The sequence below is a fragment of the Hetaerina americana genome, unplaced genomic scaffold (genome assembly GCF_022747635.1).
Source record: "Hetaerina americana unplaced genomic scaffold, ioHetAmer1.1.p SCAF_18, whole genome shotgun sequence".
In the NCBI taxonomy this organism is placed as follows: Eukaryota; Metazoa; Arthropoda; class Insecta; order Odonata; family Calopterygidae; genus Hetaerina; species Hetaerina americana.
In genome coordinates, this window is record NW_027286741.1 from 11423460 (window position 1) to 11445081 (window position 21622).

Below are 21622 nucleotides of genomic sequence, written 5' to 3' on the forward strand. Positions count from 1 at the left end.
CACAATTGATGACATCTGTGAGCATTTTCCCAATGTTTCTCGAACAATTGTTCATGAAATTGTTAAACACCATCTGCATTATGCAAAAATTTGTGCAAGATGGGTCCCTCGCGTATCTCAATGAGCTGGCGGCGAAGGACTATGCAGCAGGAATACAGAAACTTGTCACACGTTATGACAAATGCCTTAATTTGCTTGGAGATTATGTTGAGAAGTAGTTTAAAGTATCCTCTTTCAAATAAAATTTTTTATGTTTGTTAATATTTACTTTTGTGTCTTTATTTCACGAACGGGTACTACTTTCCGGATGACCCTCGTACTTACTTACAAATACCTGAATAACAAGAATAATTACACATTTCAACAGCTTGAGTCATTCATCCCAGAATATAACAACAAATTTACAATGTACAGATTAATTCACACACACACACAATTATCCTTCATCTAATACTGTTAATTTACAGTACTCACTGCCCTTCACTGGAAAGTCAAACCAAATTCAGCATATCTTCAAGATATTTTGGCTTCATTGTCACATAATCTACCAAAGACTTCACATTATTTTGTAATTCAATGAATTCATTTGAATTGCAAACTTGAATATTTTCTGTAGTTAGTTCCCTGCAAATAAAATTTATAAATCAATTCCTCAGCAAATTCAATAATATGAAATGCATTAATAATAAGTTAATGGGATATTAGTACATAAATTATTGTGGGGATAACAAATACAGATGAATTTCTTATTTCATAACAATGGCTGACTGTTATTAGCCGGAATAAATACAAGGAAGAGGGATGTGAATCAGGAACCTGTATTTATATTATAAAGTGAGTTTCGGAAAATATTAAGACACATGGAGTGTCTATACTATAATAGTAAATGGCTATACAAAATAACTAGCAGCATTGTTATTTTGAATTAAAAATAAGTTAATCCTCATCTCAACATAAACACACAATAATTTGTTAAAGCATAAGACATTTGTTTTCCATCAATGTAGTCCATGCCATTGACTAGGGACAGTCCTTAATGCCTCTCTCCAGACTCATTTTCTCTTTCCATTTGTTATACAAGCAGAAAATTAGATAGACTGGCCATTACCAATGTATTGTATTTTATGTTAAGATCTTTGACGTGCCGTATATCTTGGAACATGAATGTACCCAGATCCTCAGGCAAATAAATAAATAAATTACCCAACCCCAGCAGTAGGCAGGGTTTTTCATTCAGCTGATGTAAGAGATTGCATTGACTACCAGCTGACAGGCACTACACTCCATGCAAATACATCCCTTCACTAAAGTAGACCGGCCAATTCCCCAAAAAGGATTCGCTCACTTTATTTTGACCTTAAAATTTCACAATTCAGATGATTAATTCATCACAGGAAAACATTTATTATCATACTATTACTGACTGTTCATCAAAATGGCTGAATCATCAATAGTCTCCAAAATGCAATTATCTCTTCATCTAAGGTAATAATGATTTATGAAATGGTGGCCACATTTTGTTCTTAGCCAACCCTTTAACAGTAAAAAGGAACTTTGGTTGATTTTATTCCATTTATTTAGAGAGACAGGCATCTTCCAAAAAATATGCTTTCTCCCATTCAAAGATTGATTTGCACACTCTCACACATCACCAATGTCATTTAGATTCCGTTGGGTGCTGTCCTCTCATAAAATACTAAGTTGACTGAATATAAGTGAATGCTCTCAGCTACTATGCTCTGGTGTACGTAAGAAATGCTGACTCTTGGCTAAAGCACATTTCTTAATGGTTCAGTTATAGGCAAAATATACCTTTGAAAGTTCAAGGAAAGGGGAATATCAAATTGCTACTTGCACGGGTGTATGCATAAAAGATCACCAGTGCTCTCCATCTATTCTGCAATTGTTTTCATCAATGAGCAGTGCAATAAAATCAGAACACACCGTCTCAAATTTTACACAAGAAATCACCGTACATAAAATTCAAATGCTTTCAATACGAGTCAAGAGTGAAGCACAGGTTTAAGCCTTGATGAGATGACACTCCTCGTCTCTAAAGGTGAAATGTTGAAAAAATTTAGTTTGAATTTGCTAAAAGAGTTCTTATTTTTGATATTCCATACTGTGGTACCACAATGCTACATTTTTTCCTGGCATGATGCTCCTGTTTCAAAAGAGTCAAGATTAACTTTGATGTCACACTGATATAAATACTACAGTTGTAAATATGAAATCAAATGTGAAAGCTTGAGAGTTGGTGATGTATATAGTTCTTTTAAACTCAGTGCGCCAATTAGCCTTAAAGATCTTAAAGGAGATATCTGGCCAGTTGAGGTGAAAGTGGGGAAATTTTACCCCTCAAAACCGCCAAAACTGACCCCTTACTCATGAAGAGATAGAGAATATTCCAGAAGTTTCAGCTGCGGTGATAAATCGGAACTCCAATTTGAAAACTTGTGATGCGCCGGTATCCACCTCAGCAACAAGGGGCCACCACGACAACACTACGCAAAAATATTCATTAGAGAAGTGTGTTACACATCTCCAAACGGGCATATCAAAGCCTAAGTCCTTCTGACTACGTAGTGGTATTCATTTGTTTTGCCAAAATGTGAGATGCCTACAAAATAAGACAACGGAGATAGAGTCAGTTGTCAAGCATGGTGGCTACAAGGTGCTATGTCTCAATGAGCATTGGATCACAAAAATGAAGTTGATGTGTATACCATTAGTGATTTTAGCTTGGCATCATTCTACTGCCGATCTGTGGCAAAAATGGTAATACCTGTATTTATGTCTTGAAAGGTATGCCCTTCAAAGTAATTGACTTGGACAAATTCTGCCTGGAATTGCACTTCGAAATATCTGCGATCATGTAGAAGGACCTGAATCTGATCATTACTTCTGTGTATCGCTCCCCTAATGGCGTACTTGAACATTTCTACAGTTAACTGGAACTAGCGCTATCCCTACTCTTGACTCTGAAAGCCAATATTATAATTTTTGGAGATCTCAACATTGACATAACACTAAAAACTAGTGATTGCCAGGTTCTTGAAAATCTTTTGCTTTCATATAATTTACACTGTGCCAACAAACAGCCTACTTGATTGTCTGCCTGCCTAGATTATGTAATTACCAATTATGTTCCTGAACTATACAGGATAAGTGTCAATGACTACCTCCTATCTGACCATCAAGGTATAAGCTTCACTTTTAATACTCAAATAACCCAAAATATATTCTCAAATAGAGGTAAAACTATTATCATGAGGCCCATAACAAGAGACGGTTTAGAGAGTTTGCAACTGCTTCTATCTTGTATCAATTGGTATGGTATTTGCACAGACTCTGTAGAGTAAACGTGTTTTTCAAGTTTTTTAGGTAGTTTCCTAGACATTTTTGAACAATGCTTTCCTAAAAATATACTAAACTCTACGCCCACTAAAAATAAAAATAATCTCTCTTTTAGAATTTATACTATTACTATTTATAGTAGATAGAACTTAGTTACTATCACTCTTACAAAACCAATGGAAGCCTGCATGACAAAGAGGCTTACTTGAAATGCAAAAGAGATTATTATAATTCAGTTAGGTGTGCAAAAAGTAAAGCTTATGAGGATTTTACATTGAATGCAAAAAATAAACAAAAGGCAGCATGGAGAGTAATCAATGAAGAAGTTGGTCATGGTAATGGAAAAGAAAATCTTTCTTTTACCCCAAATGCTGTAAATAATTTTTTCTTAAAAGCTGTTGAAAACAATTTGTCCTCTCGAAAAGTTGATGCTGCAAAATCTTCCTCCGAATAATTAAAATTTTAAATGGAATTTTGTTACTCCATTTGATATTATATCAACAGTTAAAAATTTTAAAAAATCCAACTGTAAGGATATTTATGGTCTGTCAAATTCCCTCAAAAAGGACATTGTTGTGTTCATTGCAGAACTATAAGCTATGATAGTCAACTTATGTTTTGAGACAGGAGATTTTCCAACAGCTCTAAAGTATTCCAAAACAGTACCTGTTTATCAGAAAGGTGATACAGATGATTTAGCTAACTATCAAAGATCAAATATGTAATTTTTTTGAGTCAAATAATCTCTTTTCCAAATCACAGTATGCTTTTGATCTGGGAAATCTACAATTGTGGCAGTAGAGTCCATATTTAATAATGTCATTAATGCATTTGAAGAGAAGGGGTCAGTCTCTGTGACACTATGTGATATAGTAAGGATTTTGACTGCGTTAATCATTCAATACTACTAACAAAGCTAGAATATTATGGTATTAAGGGAATTGCACTGAAACTAATGAAGTCATATTTGGATGATCGCCACCAATTGGTTGAACTTGATGGCTGTCAATCTACAGCTCATAAAGTAAAATGTGGTGTACCACAGGGCACTGCGCTGGGCCCAATACTTTTCATCATCATGATTAATGATTTTCCCTGTTATATGAAACCTACTTTTTATATGCTGATGGCACTGCTTTTGCGCAAAAATGTCAACATCTAGAAGATGCAAAGGTACAATCTAGCACTACGCAAAGACAGGCTAAGGCATGATTTGATGTTAATCATTTACATTTAAATGCTAACAAAACTAAGCATATTCGGTGCAGTCGTAAATCAAAAATAACTGATGTGGAAACTGCTCAAATACTAGGTATTTACATTGATACAAAACTTAACTGGGAGACTCACATCAGTCAGACCTGTAATAAACTGAGTAAAGCTGTTCATAATTTAAGAAAGCTCAACTGTCTCATTTCCAATAAGTATCATTTAACACTTTACCATGCCTTCTTTCAATGTCATTTGAATTATGGTGCTGAGTTATGGGGTCATTCCCCAAATGTTAAACAAATTTCGCTACTGCAAAAGAGAGCTATTCGCTCTCTATATCATATACCACCACATGATTCCTGCAAACCTTTTTTTATTAGGTATGGAATCATGACTGTATTTAGTTTATACATCTTTAAGGCTCTGATTCATGTGAAAGTCAATCTAGAAAATTACCAATTAAGATATAATATCCATAACTACTCCACAAGAGGTAAATCAAATCTAAATACTACTTATTGTAGATTGTCATCAACTAACAACACATTTCATAATATGAACATACGACTGCATAACTATCTGCCTAATCAGTTGAAATCAGACGGTACCCAGAGTTTCAAGAATAGGGTATACTACCTTGATCAAAAATTTCCCGGAATTTATTCAGAAAATTAAAAATACAAGTTTATTCATCTAAATCTATATTGTCCCCTTCAAAGTAATCCCCATCGACTGCAACACACTTATGCCAGCGCTTGATCCAATCCTCGAAACATTTTTTATATTCGGTTTTCGGTATGTCCATCAGTGCTTCCTGCGATTTTTCCATTACTTCCTCTCGGCTGCTAAAACGCGTTCCCCGTAATGGTTTTTTAACTCGATTGAACAGAAAGAAGTCACAGGGAGCCAAATCAGGTGAATTCGGTGGCTGTTGGATGGTATTTGTTGCATTTTTCGTCAAAAAATTACGAATAATGATAGCACTGTGCGACGGTGCGTTATCATGGTGCAAAATCCACGAGTTTTCTGCCCACATTTCTGGTCTCTTTCGGCGAATTGCTTCACGCAAACGTCTCATAACGCCCAAATAATACTCTTTGTTTACTGTCTGGCCTTCTGGCAAAAATTCATGATGCACTACACCGTTGTAATCCATGAAAACCGTCAGCATTGCCTTCTTTTTTGACTGAAAACGACGTGGTTTTTTTGGTCTCGGCTCATTTGGTGAACGCCATTCACTTGCCTGATGTCTGGATTGCGTGTCGTACTCATAAACCCACGTCTCGTCTCCAGTAATGATCCTTTTGATGAATGTGGGATCGGATTCAGCCTCGCAAATCATGTCTTTTGCGACGTCAACACGGTCTCTTTTTTGCATGAAATTGAGGTCTTTTGGCACTAACTTTGCTGCTACACGACGGAAACCCAAATCATTAACCACAATGTCTTGGGCGGATCCATAGGCAATGTTCAAGTCCTCTGCTATTTCTCTGATGGTTAATTTGCGGTTATTGACCAACATTTCTTTTACTTTATCAATTTTTTCACCGACTTTCGATGTCGATGGTCTGCCACTGCGTTCATCATCTTCGATTGACTCACGACCACTTCTGAACCGCTCGTGCCACTGGTAAACGACCGTTTTTTTTAGAGAATCGTTGCCGAAACACTTTTCCAACATTTCCAACGTCCGTGCGCCACTAAATCCGTTTTTTATGCAAAATTTAATACAAGTTCGTTGTTGCAAATTTAAATCCATTTCTGAAATTGTAAAAAATCGCCAACACACACAGAGATAGATGTACTCTTGGCTACGTAACTTTTGCAAATGTCAAGTTATGACACTAAGATTTAAAGGGAATATCAACAACAGATGTACCAATTTAACAAAAAAAACAGAACTCAAATCGGAACGATGGGAGCGCCACACGGTGGTTATTCCGGGAACTTTTTGATCAAGGTAGTATATATCTGGTTACTTACTCACCCACTTTACTCATTGGATGAACTCTTATGTGATAATCTTCATCGCATTTAAGAACTTATGTTTATATGTTAAGTAATATTTATATTTATGTTATTTAATATGGTTGTGCCATTTTTCAAAATGAATAAATTATTATTATTATTGCTATAAAACTAAAACAAAGTCATGATGCCAAGTTGATCAAAACTAAAAAATATTCTCAGTGCTGGAGAGATCCTCCTGGAGATCAAAGAGAGTATGGCAGACAAGTTGTGCATGACAATTTTTTCTTCCATCTGTCGAGTGTTGCTTTTGCATGTTTAAATGGATGTTTTAGGGGCCAGGGAGTTTTACCACCCACTGCACCCATTTTGGAGGAATGTGTTCTTTTTGGTATTTAATTTTGCCTTGCACGACCTCCTGGCTGGCTATCAACTTGTCATCAGTGATGGCAGGATGAGATAATGTTAAATGGATGGCATCATTATAACCAGGATGACAGAACATAAAGGCACAAGATGCATGTATATGTGATGATACAAATAACCTGATTTACCAAGTTTGTGGGCAATTTAACATATATAAAAATGTTTTTGAATAATGATGTGATACATCAATAATAATTATTAAATAAAAACATAATTAGAAACTTACAAATTCATGTCCACTAATAACTTCAGTAAATGCTCAGGTATACAGTATCTTCGAAATCTAGTAGGGAGGGTGAGCATTTTCTCATCACTTGAGAAACCACTAAACCTGTAAATAATATGATGAACTTCTCATTAATTTCATTCAGAACATAATACATAACCAGGGCATAGACATGAATACATACCCAATAACAAAGTTTTTGAGGTAAGAATTAACGGAGACATCTTCCATGATTATCTTTAGGCCATACATAAAAATAGAATCTATGAAAATAGGATCCTTGTAGACACTGTCACTGGTCACATCACAACCCATCAGAATTGCTTGCTGTTGAAGATATGCACAATGGCTACTGACTACTAATGTGCACAACTTTGGATATGCCATTACTTTTTGCAGCCAATATAAAGGTCCATTTAAAACTTCATCATTGGCATGACAATCATAGACCTGTTAAAATTAAAATAGGATATCACCAACAAAATAAATTTTTATACAAAAATTAAATGCCAACATAATTTTACTTCTCCATTTGAGTTACAGGGGAAAGAATTGTTTTAACTATTTTAATGATATGCATGTTTTCCCTCCCAATAGGATGTGTTAAGTCCCCCAACATGTTTTTGGCTGTTTTCCGAATCATCTTTGTCTTTATGCAGTAGGTTATTTCTTTATTTCATTTTTGTGTATTCTATGCAATCATAAGTAAGTAGGAGTAAAGCTTTAAGGTTTCCGATCTAAAAATTTACGGGTTCTTAGGTTTGAATTTGCTTTGTTTGTGTACTGTAATCAAGTATTTGCTTAAGCAGGTATTTGAATCTGTCAGAGATGGCATTTCTCTCTCTTCATTTTATTCGCTGCCAAAGTAATGTGACGTCATAATAACTCCCTTAATGTCAAAAGCAAACTCGGATGTTCTGTACATTTCTAAAAGTCTTACTAGTTTTTGCCTGCTCTCTCATGACTAGCAAATGTAACTCGATTATTCCATGTTCCAAAACCATGGAATAATTGAGTACTGATGTGGCAAATGTACATTTATACAGAAATATAACTATACACAATTGCTTGGTTCATCACTTTCATTCATGAAGCATTTACAAAAAACATAATTCAAAGGCAGATGTTTTGTATAATTTGTCCACTTGAATATGGTCATCATAGAAACCATCACTTCAGCACTGGTTCATCCACCTTCATTTGAACACTGATAATTTTATCCCAGAATAAGATTAGATTTGAAAAAGAAACATGAAGTTGAAAATAAACTGCAATAGAAGATGATTTTAAAACTATTTTTTCATTTTGCCTTACAGAGACACAAGGAAAAACTTTTAATGGAACTACCAAAAACAATAGAATGCTGTCAATTTGCAACTATCTCCTTATTTTTGATAATTAAAACAAGTTATTTTCAGAAAGTGGCAGGCTTTGGATTTCAGGGTTATGCTGCATTGTTCCACAGTTTGGAAGATAATGTTTTGTAGCCACGGCAGGAAACATCATCAGATCTTTGATCTAGGGCTTGAACCCCCTCGACTGTTATGTTTGCGGCATAGTCGAAAGAGTTACCAATAAGAAAAGGCACCCTAAAGTCAAATCTTTACCCACCGCTATCGTAGCAGCATTCACGAATATGGACAGCACTGTTTTAAAGAGTGCATGCGATCGATTCAGGACAAGATTGGAGGGGGCTATTGCAGCTGAAGAGAGTTACATTGAGTAATGTTACTCTAGAAAGATACCACTACTTGTGTGTAAAAAGAATTTTCATTTTCATTTGTATTATTTTAAATAAATTTGCTTTTAAACAAAATGTTCATTTGCCCGGATTTAAGTGCCGTACCCTGTATACTTGATTTGGAATTGGCGAGAGTATTTATTCACGTATTTTGTATTTTGGTTAAAGAAGTTTTTTTCTAATTGGAACCAGCACACTCTTACCAGCCATTCTAGCCCCTTTTTTTTTCCTTTGAAATGGACTGTAGAGCCAGTTCAAAATTTTTACTCTCCTTCGACTGTTGGCTCTGATTTAATTCATCAGCTTGAATAAAATACTTACTTCGATATTATACGTTTCTAATAGCTTCCTGAAAGATTCCATTGTGTTCATGAAGTCTTGACAATCTCTAGGGTAGAGTAGTAGGACCTTAAACCCCTCTATCATAGGTCTGCCAACTTCCTCAGATGACTCAGCTGAAAAGGAGCCTTAGAATTAGAGATGAATAAAATTAACCAAAACCCCAAAAATTAACAAAATGGATACTCGGGAAGGAGAATGTAAGAAGGCTGCATGATTAAAGGAAGAAATCTGAACAAGTTCTGTATTGCCTTTGTATTCTTGTCTTTCCTAGAGAAGGATGAATCTCTTCAATAGTCCTTATTTCCAGTAAACCTTGCTAATTGCATCCCTTTAGTGCTTGGTTGTTGTGTTTCTGCCTCAAGCACTACAAAGTTACTGCAAATGTCTCTCATTAATTCGGTTATGGTGGATTCTTCTCCATAACTTCATTTTAGAAAATAAATACAATTGAAACATACATGCATAAAAAATGCATATTGAAAATGAAGACTCACAAGAAAGGCATGTAAGAAACAAAGTTAACAGACCAGATGTTAAGCAACAGCCACTGCAGTTTCCAATGAATTTAAAACTAGGCCAATTGATGCCCACTGTAGTTAGAGCGTAATGATAATCTTGACGAAAGACTCTCTAACTATGTTGAGGTTTGCAGAGAGAAAAGAAAGAGGGAAGGAGTTAAAAGATAAGATTCAAGTTAGAAGTGAAGAAAGCATGGAAAATGGAAAAAAGATAGGAAAAGCACTTAGGTGGAAATCAAGCTAATGAAGACAACACAGGTTTGGCAACAGTGACTGAATTTTCAAGAGGCTGATGTAATACCACTGCCTGATACATCCTAGTTGCTTCCTGCAAAATTCAAGTGCTAAGTTTTCCATGCCTCAAATAACCTGTGTCAGCCCCTTAATCCCAAAGATTTTGGAAAATAATAAATGGGGTATATGGGTATAAGATAGAAAAAATAAATTCCATCATCTTTAGCAGCCCTGCTATACGCTTGATGTAAATGAATTTTTTCCAAATTCATTCAGACTTAGTGACCAATGATGCCAATTATGAAGCAATGTATTAGGGTAAAAATATTATCTACTTTGACTTTTCCTTCTGGTTAAGCCAGGTGCTTGTAAATCCTCTTCAGCATCTGCCGCAGTGCTTGAATGAATTGTAAGTTTACCTCCCCTCATTTCACTCATGTCCCACCTCATTTCACATATCTAGTAAATAACAAATAAAGGATTGTCTGATGATAGTATGATACTTCCAAGTGGACAATTTCAGTTCAGTTGTGGCTCAAAATTACTGCATCCAGCTTTTAGCTTGTTTTGCCACGTCAACCTAAAACTCATTGTAAGATTGCTACACATTCAAGGCCCAATAGCACTCACCCAGCCACTTTCCTTTGAGCACGTTAACCATTATTTATAGTCATTCACTCAGCATACTTTTTTAACCCAGACCTACCATAGCTGTTGTGACTGCTGGGTCATCAAAATGAATTGGACCCTGAGTCAGGACCACACACCAAGGCAGCCACTTTTGTGTCATGTCATTCATGACTTGGTTCAGTCATTAGTTTGTCATGTGGAGCACTTCTCCAGCCATAGACTCAAACTTTTTCCTTTCATTGGTTATCTCAAATTGAAAATAATATTTTCAGGGAGGCTTTAAAATATATTATAGATGGATAAATGATATTTTTAAATGAGAGTAACTTGAAAAGTTCTTGGAAAGGAATAGAAAAAAATTAATCTCGGTGAAACATTTTTATTTCTCATTGCAGTCCTCCTGTACACTAATGAACATGATCCAACAATTTTCTAATGCCTTGACCCCACCTTGCAAATTAGATTCCTTCAGGCCTGCTAAATACGTGCCTACTTCAGCTGTTAGTTTTTTGTTTTTAGAGAATCCACATCCACCAAGAAAAATTTTGAGCTTGGGGAGGAGATGGCAATCCAATGGAGTCCAATGAGGCAAAAACTGCTGGTATGGTAACAATTTTTATCTTAGTGCACATATTTTTGCCATGGCAACAGCACTTGCACGAGGGCATGCTTTGTCTTGATGAAAGATGACTTTCTTCCTTGCCAAACCGGACCTTTTTTCATGTATCTCTTATTATTATATGTATTATTACCTTACCTGGGGTACCTGATAATTATGCCTAAGCATTGAAACTATTAGTACCAAAATAAGGAACAGTGGAAACATACACTTTGTTCTTCATTTAATGACTGTATTGCCTTTGCTTACTTCGGTGGTGATGAATCAACATATTTCCACTGCTTTGATTGTTGTTTTTGTTCTGGGGTTTAGTAGTGGTCCAAAGTTTCATCTGTAGTCACAAACCAGCATATAAAATCCTGTTGGCTGCTCTTAAAAGGGTTCAAACACTCTCTGGAAATTTCCATTCTAATGCATTAGTGATTGTGCATCTAGAGTCGTGTTACTCATCTTACAAATAATTTCTCAGATGCAATTCCACAGTAAAAATGTGATATGCCCATTCATATGACATCCCTTCAGCTGGAGCAATTTTTTCGCACTTCCAGTTGTCGATCCTCCGCGACCATTTTAAGCACTTTTGCAATAATTTCTGGGGCATTGGCACATTTTGACCGACCAATGCATGCATCATCATCTAAGCTGTCCCAACCAAACTTAAACACGTTTTTCTACTTGACAACAGTTGAATATGAAGGAGCAGAATCCCCAGAGCGAGTCCTGAAAGTCGGTATGAATTTCCTTTGCTTTCATACCTTCCTTTACGAAGTATTAAACCACTGCTCAAATCTCCATTTGTTACATCTTCACAAATCACTACATGATAGATAGATAGTTTTATTCGCCATAGAACAATACATAATTGTATGGGCTTCGTCAAAAATTCAATTACATCAATTGTATACAGGTTCTTAGGAATAATAATGTACATGACATATATGAGTATTAAGGATTTAAAAAAGTTGAATTTCCTACATTGGCTCTTTCTGTGTACTCTTGGACGCTATAAAAAACATTATTTAAAAAGAAATGTTTTAACATTTTTTTGAATTTATTTTCTTGGGGGAGTATTCGTTTTAACTCTTCAGGAAGCCGATTAAACAGTAGTCTTCCTGAAACTTCTGGGGTTTTTTTTAGTACTGCTACTCTGCAATGGCCATTATGAAGATTTTCCTTGCCCCTGGTGTCGTACTTGTGAACGTCCCTATTTCTGATCAGTGAAGGTGTTTTCGTGCAGGCATACAATATCACATTATACATATATATACTGGGAATGGTCATGATTTTGTGACATTTGAAATACTCCCTGCAGGATTTTCTTGCATTTAGTTTAAATATAACCCTTAACGCACGTTTTTGAAGTGTGAGTATTCTATTGATGTTTCCATGTGCTGAACTCCCCCAGCAGACAATGCCATATCGAGCTATGGACTCAAATATACCATGATATACTGGGATTAATACTTCTGTATTACAATAGTTGGCAAGATTTTTTAAAAGGAATAGGGCTGAACATAATTTTTTACTACATTTTTCCATTTGAAACCTCCAGCTTAACTTGTTGTCTATTTCTAAACCCAATAAAGTGGTATGTTCTAACTCAGAAATCAATTGGTTTTCTATTTCTACAGAAATATTTGACTGAAGGTCTCTATTACTAAATACCAAGTAAACTGTTTTTCTTGCATTTAGTTGTAAATTATTTACATGCAGCCATTGAGCAACTGAATTTGCCATAGCATACATGTCTATTTCTAATTGAGATGATTTAGTATGACCTGCTATTAGACTTATGTCATCTGCATAGAGCACCACGTTATTATTCTCTGGAGAGATAATAGCTTTTTCAATGTCGTTCACATACACCAGGAAAAGTAAAGGCCCTAATACAGAACCTTGTGGAACACCATATTTAATAGTTTTCATTTTTGATTTGTAGGTAGCACCATTTTTTCCGACAATTTCTACATACTGTTTCCTATTTTCCAAAAAAGATGTAAGCCAATGATGAGCTACTCCCCTGATACCATAATGTTCTAGTTTAGTTAAAAGAATGCTAGATTTTACAGAATCAAAGGCTTTTGATAGATCCATGTTAACCCCTATAACATGCTTTTTATCACTTAAAGCTTGGGCAATTTTAGTGACATAATCACTGCATGCAGTTTCTACACTTTTATTTTTTGTGAAGCCATGCTGTGACTGAGAAAGAACTTTATTTTTTATGAGGAATTTTAATAGTCTTTCTTCCATCAATTTTTCAAGTATTTTTGAAATACACGAAATTAGTGAGATTGGCCTGTAATTATTCAGTTGGTCTTTGGCTCCCTTTTTGTGTAGTGGAATAACTTTGGTTATTTTTAATTCTTCAGGAAATTGCCCAGTTAGAAACGATTCATTGGCTATATTGGTAATAGGTAAAGTGAAGGATTCTTGACAAAGTTTTATTAGATAATTTGATATGCCATCATGCCCACTGGATTTTTTGTTTTTTAGTTTCTTGATTACATTTCTGACTTCATTTTCTGTGGTGGGATTTAAGTAAATTGATTCACTAATGTACATTAATTTTTCTATGCTATCATTTAGAATGTTTTTCTGCGCTGTTGTTTCGCCAATGATATCTACGAAGAAATTATTGAATTCATTTGCCACATTTTGAGGATCTCTAATTTCTTTTCCATCAATTGTTATTGAGAAGCATTTATTTTTCGCGGGCTCTGATATTTTACTGGAATTTTCATTATTTACTACAGACCACAATGCTTTTGTTTGATTGGTAGAATTCGAAATAATTTGTTGGACATGGTCATTTTTTGCTTTCCTAAGCAGCATCCTGTACTCGGACTTCATTTTATTTCTTAAGGGTACCAGACTGGCATCCACTTTACTAGCCTTAGTTAAGTAGTTAAGGCTATTTCTAGCAGTCAGAACCTCATTTGTTATCCAGTTATATCCTTTATTTGCAGATTTATTTTTTATGGCTAGCTTTTTCAATGGGAAACAAATATCCCAGTAGTACTCAATAATTGATTGAAATTCTTTGAACTTGTTTGTAACTAGAGTTGCATTTAGTACTGCTGCCCAGTCAACACTCTTCAACTCCCATTTAAATAGATTCATATTTTCCTGTGAGTATATACGTGTGTACACTGTATCTGTGTTTCTGTCACTTCTATCTGTTAGAGTGTGTGCGTTAAATTCAATAATTTGTGCATGATGGTCTGAGATAGTAGTTTCCAAAACTAGAGATTTGAAGTTATGCTCTGGTAGATTTGTAGCTATGTTGTCAATAACAGTTTCTGAGTGAGATGACTCTCTGGTTGGGGTAAAAATAGTTAGCTGAACACTGTAGCAGAGAAGTATTTCTTTTAGCTTTTGAGTAGAGCTGTTATCTTTTGAGACATCTATATTCAGGTCCCCAGCAATGATAATTTTATTGTTTTTCTTGACAAATTTCTCAAGTATTTTATCCATTTTTTTGAGGAATTCATCGACTGGTGAACTTGGAGATCTGTACAGACCAATAAAAAAATAAGTTTCATTTGTCTTGGGCCATTTGCACAAGGTTATTTCAAATCCCTTTTCTTCGCCGATTCTATTTTTTAAGTTTTTATAGGCTCTGGTTACTGATTCAAGACAAGTTTTGGCGAAAAATGCAACACCGCCACCTTTGTTTCTTTCCCTACAGAAATGATCGACAAGAAAATAATCCCTAAGCTTTAGACTTTTCATTTCATTATCTTTTAGGCCGTGCTCCGTTATACAAAGAAAATCCGGCCTCTCTTCCTGCAATAGGATCTCAATTTCCAGCTTTTTATTTGCTATGTATTGAATGTTTTGATGTAGAAGCTTTACAGAGCAATTTTTTGTGCAATCAACTATATTTTTTGTATTTTGATTGGGGGTACTGATTATATTGACACGGGCTACCTCCGTTTTCCGTTTCCCTTGTATGCACAAATATTTGCTACATTTTCAATTGCCTTACCTAACAGATATGCCCCTTTGCGATTTAAATGCAGGCCATCGTGAGCTAAGCAGTGATCATTTATACGTTTGTTTACGTCACAGAATACAACCTTAAGAGCACCACAAGCCCATCTAAGATTATCATTTACGTTTTGGATATAACTAAGGTCGAAATCTCGTCGACGTAAAATACTATTTACCACAATAACTGATTTGGAGAAATGTTTCTTTGTGCACCTAATGAGCTCGTACATTTCTCCCATTACTTCATCAGGCGATCTTGAGTTTCGAAGATTGTTTGTTCCCACATGAAGAAAAATTGTATCTATCTCGTTGGTTTTCACATTTTGAGCGATTTCTTCCACCTTTCGACTCATTTGCTCAGCTTTGATTCCACAGAACACTTTTTTTTCCACTCCTGTGATATGGACATGTTTCACAATGGAATCACCTATTAGAATAACTTTTCCAGTTATGGATGGAAAAACACTTGGGGACGTAGAGCTTGCTTCAGCGCGGATCAAAGGGGTAACAGAGGCCTTTTTTTTTACATTTTCACTTTCATTCAGAATAACTTTTCCGGGTTGAAAAACACTTGGGGAAGTAGAGCTTGTTTCAGCACGGATCAAAGGGGTAACAGAGGCACTTTTTTTCGCATTTTCACCACTTTCAACGTTATTTCGCTTCGTATTTTCCCAAACAAATTTAGATTTGAAAGGGACAGTTGTTGTTGATTTAGCCAACTTCTTACCAACAACCGATGGACCGTTTTCTTTGTAGAACGCAAGTTCCCTTTCCAATTTCTTAGTTTCCAGTTCCCACTTTTTATTTTTTTCTTGAAGTGCGGCCAAATCCTTCATTAAAATGGATATAACTTTGTCCTTAGATTCAATCTCCTGCTTATGCTTGGCGAACTTCTCTTCTTCCGAACACGAGGTACACATCCAGTCACTATCTTCTGAGATTTCATAACTTTCCACTTGAGCACACTTAGTATGAATCCATGAAAAACACTTATCACATCTTATGCCCTTTTTTACACCTTTTTGACAGATTTTGCACTTATTCACGGAATGTTTTTCGTTTTTTTGAGCGGGCTCTACGAGAAGAGTTGTTAAAGGCGCCATTTTGCATCCGGGCATCCGGACATAGGAACAACAAAAGAGCGGCATCCTTACCACAGATCTCTTCCCAGAGCACTGATGCGTTTTGGGTTTACTTATTAAGAATTACCAATTACTGTGATGGGAAACTGGTTGCGCTAGCACTGACATCTGGTATTTATTCCGTGAACACTTTGAACTACCCTCATGGGTTTCTTTGAGAAAGAAATGATGAATTCTTAATGAGTAACAGTTAATATCTTGATCACTAATAGCATGGAGGGCATTACTTTACCATGAACCAGGCTGACACTGTGCCATCAGCATGAACTTTACCATGGCTTTTATGGTTCTTTGAGGAATGTTCTGTTCCGATGAAGAGACAATGTATTATGGTGATAGCCTTAAGCCACCAATATTGAACTAGAACCCCTGGGTTTCTTTACAAAAGGCACTCTATCTTAGCGACAGATTTGTGGATGCCAAGTATATATTGTTGATCTGCATTCAGTTTTCTTTTGCTCTGAATTGTATTAATCAACCCAAAATAAATAGGATCGGCCTTTGGAATTATTATTCTCAAACTTCTCTCTCCAAATCCCCAATCTCCTTCCTCCTCTTACCTCCTAGACTGATTCTGTTGCTGAAAAGGTAGCATACAGCTGTGGCATTACACTCTGGTGGGCCCACGGGAGGAAAGCCACCCTGCCAGACACCAGAGACTTTCATTTCTGAACCTTGGTCAAACTTTCAATTTTCAATCAGTTTTTCAGTCCTAAGCCAAACGCCACCCTTTGGCCCATCCTCCAGCCAGAGCCTAACCTTCTTCTCCTACTTCCTTTACTTTCAGTTAAAAGGGCATATGCGATGGCACCTGTACTCATTATGTGCCTGAAACTGATACATTACATCCAAACTTGGCCGGTTATAACTTTTTAACAATTGGAAAGGGCTACTATTTGGTCATTTATACAGTCCAATACCACAATATCATACCTGAAACTATGCAATTCGTAAGATCTAGTGTAATGTAGGAAGGAAATAAAAGGAGTATTAAGTCACAGAACTCTGTTAGTATAAGTTTGGATGTAGTTAGTACTAATCATTCCAAGTGCTTTCAATTCAATCCATAAATTCAATTGAACTATCAATATCAGAGTGTTGAGAATTACAACCAAAGAGCATTCTGAGACATTAGCAGTTCTCCTCCAGAAGAAATGGATTTTTTTACCTTGTGACCAGGTGGTTGATGTGGGCACTCGGCGCCAAAAGAGCAATAAAATAAGTAAACCTGCAACGGCTACTCCCAAGAGTATCAGAAATACAGTGAGTGTTGAATCAATAGGCATACTTATAACTTGCATATTTGGAGGGTGATACTCTGTCACTGAAAATTGAAATAAAATAAGATTAATCCAAAGAAAAATACAAACACAAACCTGCTCTTTTCTATGCACAGAGGAAACAAGGGATAAAAGGTATTTTCTTTAAAAGGTAATAATAATAATAATAATAATTTTATTGGACATTAAACAAAATAGTTTTGCAATAGTCTTCGTCATAGAGATACATAGTTTAGAGATTATGGTTATATAAACACATATTTAGATACAACGAAATATCAAATTTCTCAAAATACATTTGGTGAGACAAATGATTGTATGTCTATCATGGACCACACAATTTTTGAATCAAAAAACTCATTTACTGAGTAGAATGCTTTTTTAGTCAGCCAGTTCCGGATAACTTTCTTAAACTCGGGCACACTCACAACTTTAGCCTCAGAGGGCAATCTATTAAACAAACGAATTTTCAGAATATTGAAAGAATTGCTGTTCTTGGCTAATCTGCAATAGGGAATGTCTAGTGTATCACTGTTCCTTGTATTATGAGAATGGAAGTTAGACCTTTTCTCGAAAGAGGTATAAACAACAAATGAAATATTCAGCTTTGACACAGAGGATGAGAACATGTAGTTCAAACCTGGCTAATTTCTATATCCACTTGCTAGCTACACCAGCCACTTTCTTTCAGGGGACTTTTTTTCACATTTATGCATTTGCCACAATATGCAGTTATTTGAGAACTGTGGCTGCCTATCCATTTAAATTTTCCATTGAGCACTTCATGCCTAGGCAAGCTTTACCGCAGGCAGGGCAATATGAAGGAGCAATACTGAATAAGAAAATATTAGCTTGCCATGGGCATTCCCAGCACTTGCAATATGCACTGCACAGTGTATTAGCCAGAGCACACTTCACACTTCCACTATAGAACTTGTTTCAAAATGTACAGCAATTTTTATTTTCCATAGCCTCAAAATCAGGTCAATGATGGATGAGAAAAACAATAAATATTATTAAAAATCCTTTCATTTTTTCCAGGACTATATATTAATTCCATATTTCTCAATATTATGAGGCTAATGGCCATCCTCTGAAATACCATGGTTTACACAGATTGATAAGTCAAGCAACCAACCTCTTCAGTTGATATGCAGAAGTAATAGAGCTACTACTGATTAAAGATTAAATGGAGCTGGTTTTCCAAAAGAATTTTGCATGCATATTTTTAATCTATTGGATTAGAAAGTGCCCAGATACAATTTCAGCATAGTCAAATATAATCTATTTGAGGTATGAGAATATAAAGTAATAAGTATACTTTTTGCTATATTAATGCAAAAATGGTAAACAATTATGTTTAACATTGTCCTAGGAATAAATGGGAAAATAAAAAATGCCACTACGCAGGAACTGGGCAATAGCATTAAAGTTCGTTGTAGTCTTGGCTCATGTATTGAATTTACACAATCCTAGTAATAACTCTGCATCTGATTGGCATATTCATGATTTTCAACAACTCTAGACTATGCCTTTTACAATACTTTAAGGAAAATAAAGTGAAATAGTCAAACACCGAGTCCCACATTACCGCAATATGTTCTCAAATGCTGTTCTGTCTTCCCTATCCATTTCTAGTCCCCAAAGCTGCAGACTTAAAGCTGATATAAAACTCCTCTACAACACCCTAAACTCGGATATTGATTGCCCTGAACTGCTATCTTTCTTCAACTTCAGGATACCAACCCAATCCACCCGCACCCACTCCCTACTCCATCTGCCTATTCTTAGAATATCTCTCACCAAGCGCTCACTGTTATTTTGCCTCTCCTCCCTTCTAAATTCACTCCCTCACACTGTTGACCCCTTTAACTTATCATGCAACATTTACACCACCCAAGCTTTATCCCACCTTTCAGTAAATTAAAATTTTCCCCGGTCCATGCTAGGTTCCCGTTGTTATTGTTATGCTGTTATTGTCTTTTGTCCTCTTTCATGTTTGTTATATTTTTCACTGTAAAATGGTGCTACTGCTGGATGTGAATAATGTTTTAAAATAAATAAATAAATATCCGCTGAAGAAGACATATTTTGATAATCTTTTGATGAATTTTCAAGAATTATATCATCACATATGAATGGCATTGTTCACAACTAATACACAAACCGTATGTTAATATAACATAATGGGACATCCTTCTTCTGTTTTTTACCCCATTGATTCTTTTGTACAATTTTCGTTCTTATAGATGTCTTCTAGTTACCTCATTCAATTACATATATTTTTTTAACCACAATTTCTAGCACGGTCAATATAGCAATAACATCAGTGAGACTAGCTAAAATTATTCTTCATGAGGAATTCTAAAAGTAATTAAAAATGGGCCATACATCTGAGGCTGTGTGTCAATTAGACCCTAGACCCCTTGCTAAATAACACAAATACATATAATATTAAATACCTACATATTATAAATAAAAAACTAATAATTACCAAACGAATGACTCCACCGGCAACCAGTATTGTTAGCAGTCCATATAGTGCCAGGGACACAGCGATCATCAGTTAATTTTATCTGCAAAAGAATTATAGTTCAGTCACATGATATTTCTTATGCAAATTGAAAATGAAAAATTTAATTTCCCTTACCCTGACACAGTAATTTCCAGGAGATATATTGTAGAAGTTACACTGTATTTTTTCAAAAAGCTAAAAAGAAATCACATGAATTATTAAAAAATAATCACCTAATTTTTTAATAAGAAGCATTAATTAACAACAAAACTTACACTATCTTTTGCAAAATTACATGTTGGTTCTATTACTTTTGGACTGGGTTTACATATTGAGCCGTTACTATCCTGTAAAGAAAATAATATTAATTTAATAATTAATGACATAGTTGCTTCATAACAGCAATGAACCTTTTTTTATTTTTAATATAAATAAGAACAGTGGCAATACTTTATGTAACTCTTAAATGCACTAAAATGACCTAACTACAAGCTGTTAAGCTGTGAAATGTCTAAAGATTAGATAGCCTACCATACAAAAAGGTTCCGTGGCTAGTTTAAGAATTTTAAAACTATATTGGTCATTGAGGTAGGAAGATAAACATACACAGGAGAATTATGAGATATGGGCCTGGAGAAAAATGAAAAAGGTGAAATGGAATGAAGGACAAATAAACAGATAAATGAATAGCAGCACAGTAGGAGAAGATTTTAAGAATAAATGCAAAGACAGTAAAAATGGAAGAAGGTCATAATGAATTGCAATGGGAAGCTGGACACTGCAATAAATGGGAGAGAATTGGTAGCATTTCCTTTTTTCCATAAAAATATTACATATTGTACCTGAAAGTTCATTGAACAGCTACGGTTTATTCTAGCTAATGCCACGAACGAAGCTGTATTCATTTAATTTATTGCCCCCTGTAGATATAGTCACTCATTAGGAATGCAATGCCCTCAAAATTGATTATGAATAGTAGGGAGAAGATAACACCTGAAGAACCCAAGACCCCTACTTTGAATTTTATTCCTGTATCGGTCCCAACAACCAAAATAAAGTAAACAATGATGACCTACTTCTATGTAACTAAATTTGACAACTTAAAAGGTTGGTATCAAAATAATGCAAATGCAACCCCATTAATTGTAAAATGAGGAGGGCGATTCATGATTTCCAACATTTTCAAGTGAATAGCAAATGCGATTCCAGTAAGTGCATAAAAGGAAAATGACCAGACGATACATTCAGAAACAATTTATCTCAGTGACATAGTGGGATGATTAACTGCAGATTGCATTTGTAACACACAAGTTGTAGTCAACATTCATTTCTTACGATCAAGTATATTGCAGTGCGCTCATGACAATCTCACTAATATTCAGTAGACTACTGCACAAGGGCTTAGCTCGTTTATTG

General features: G+C 35.4%; 1 protein-coding gene across 3 annotated transcripts in view; it reads right to left on the reverse strand.

The window, feature by feature from the left end:
• Positions 1-282: 282 nt before the first annotated feature.
• The window catches only part of LOC139687227 (uncharacterized), a 55180-nt gene continuing 33840 nt past the window's right edge, over positions 283-21622 (reverse strand). For all 3 annotated transcript variants that reach the window (XM_071584351.1, XM_071584352.1, XM_071584350.1), the window contains 8 exons: positions 20482-20553; positions 20342-20401; positions 20186-20267; positions 17580-17735; positions 9252-9385; positions 7374-7639; positions 7190-7294; positions 283-624 (listed from right to left, as the gene is read on the reverse strand). In XM_071584351.1, the coding sequence (XP_071440452.1) occupies positions 492-624; positions 7190-7294; positions 7374-7639; positions 9252-9385; positions 17580-17735; positions 20186-20267; positions 20342-20401; positions 20482-20553 (1008 nt within the window). In that variant the 3' untranslated portion in view covers positions 283-491. The remainder of the gene's footprint in view (positions 625-7189; positions 7295-7373; positions 7640-9251; positions 9386-17579; positions 17736-20185; positions 20268-20341; positions 20402-20481; positions 20554-21622) is intronic.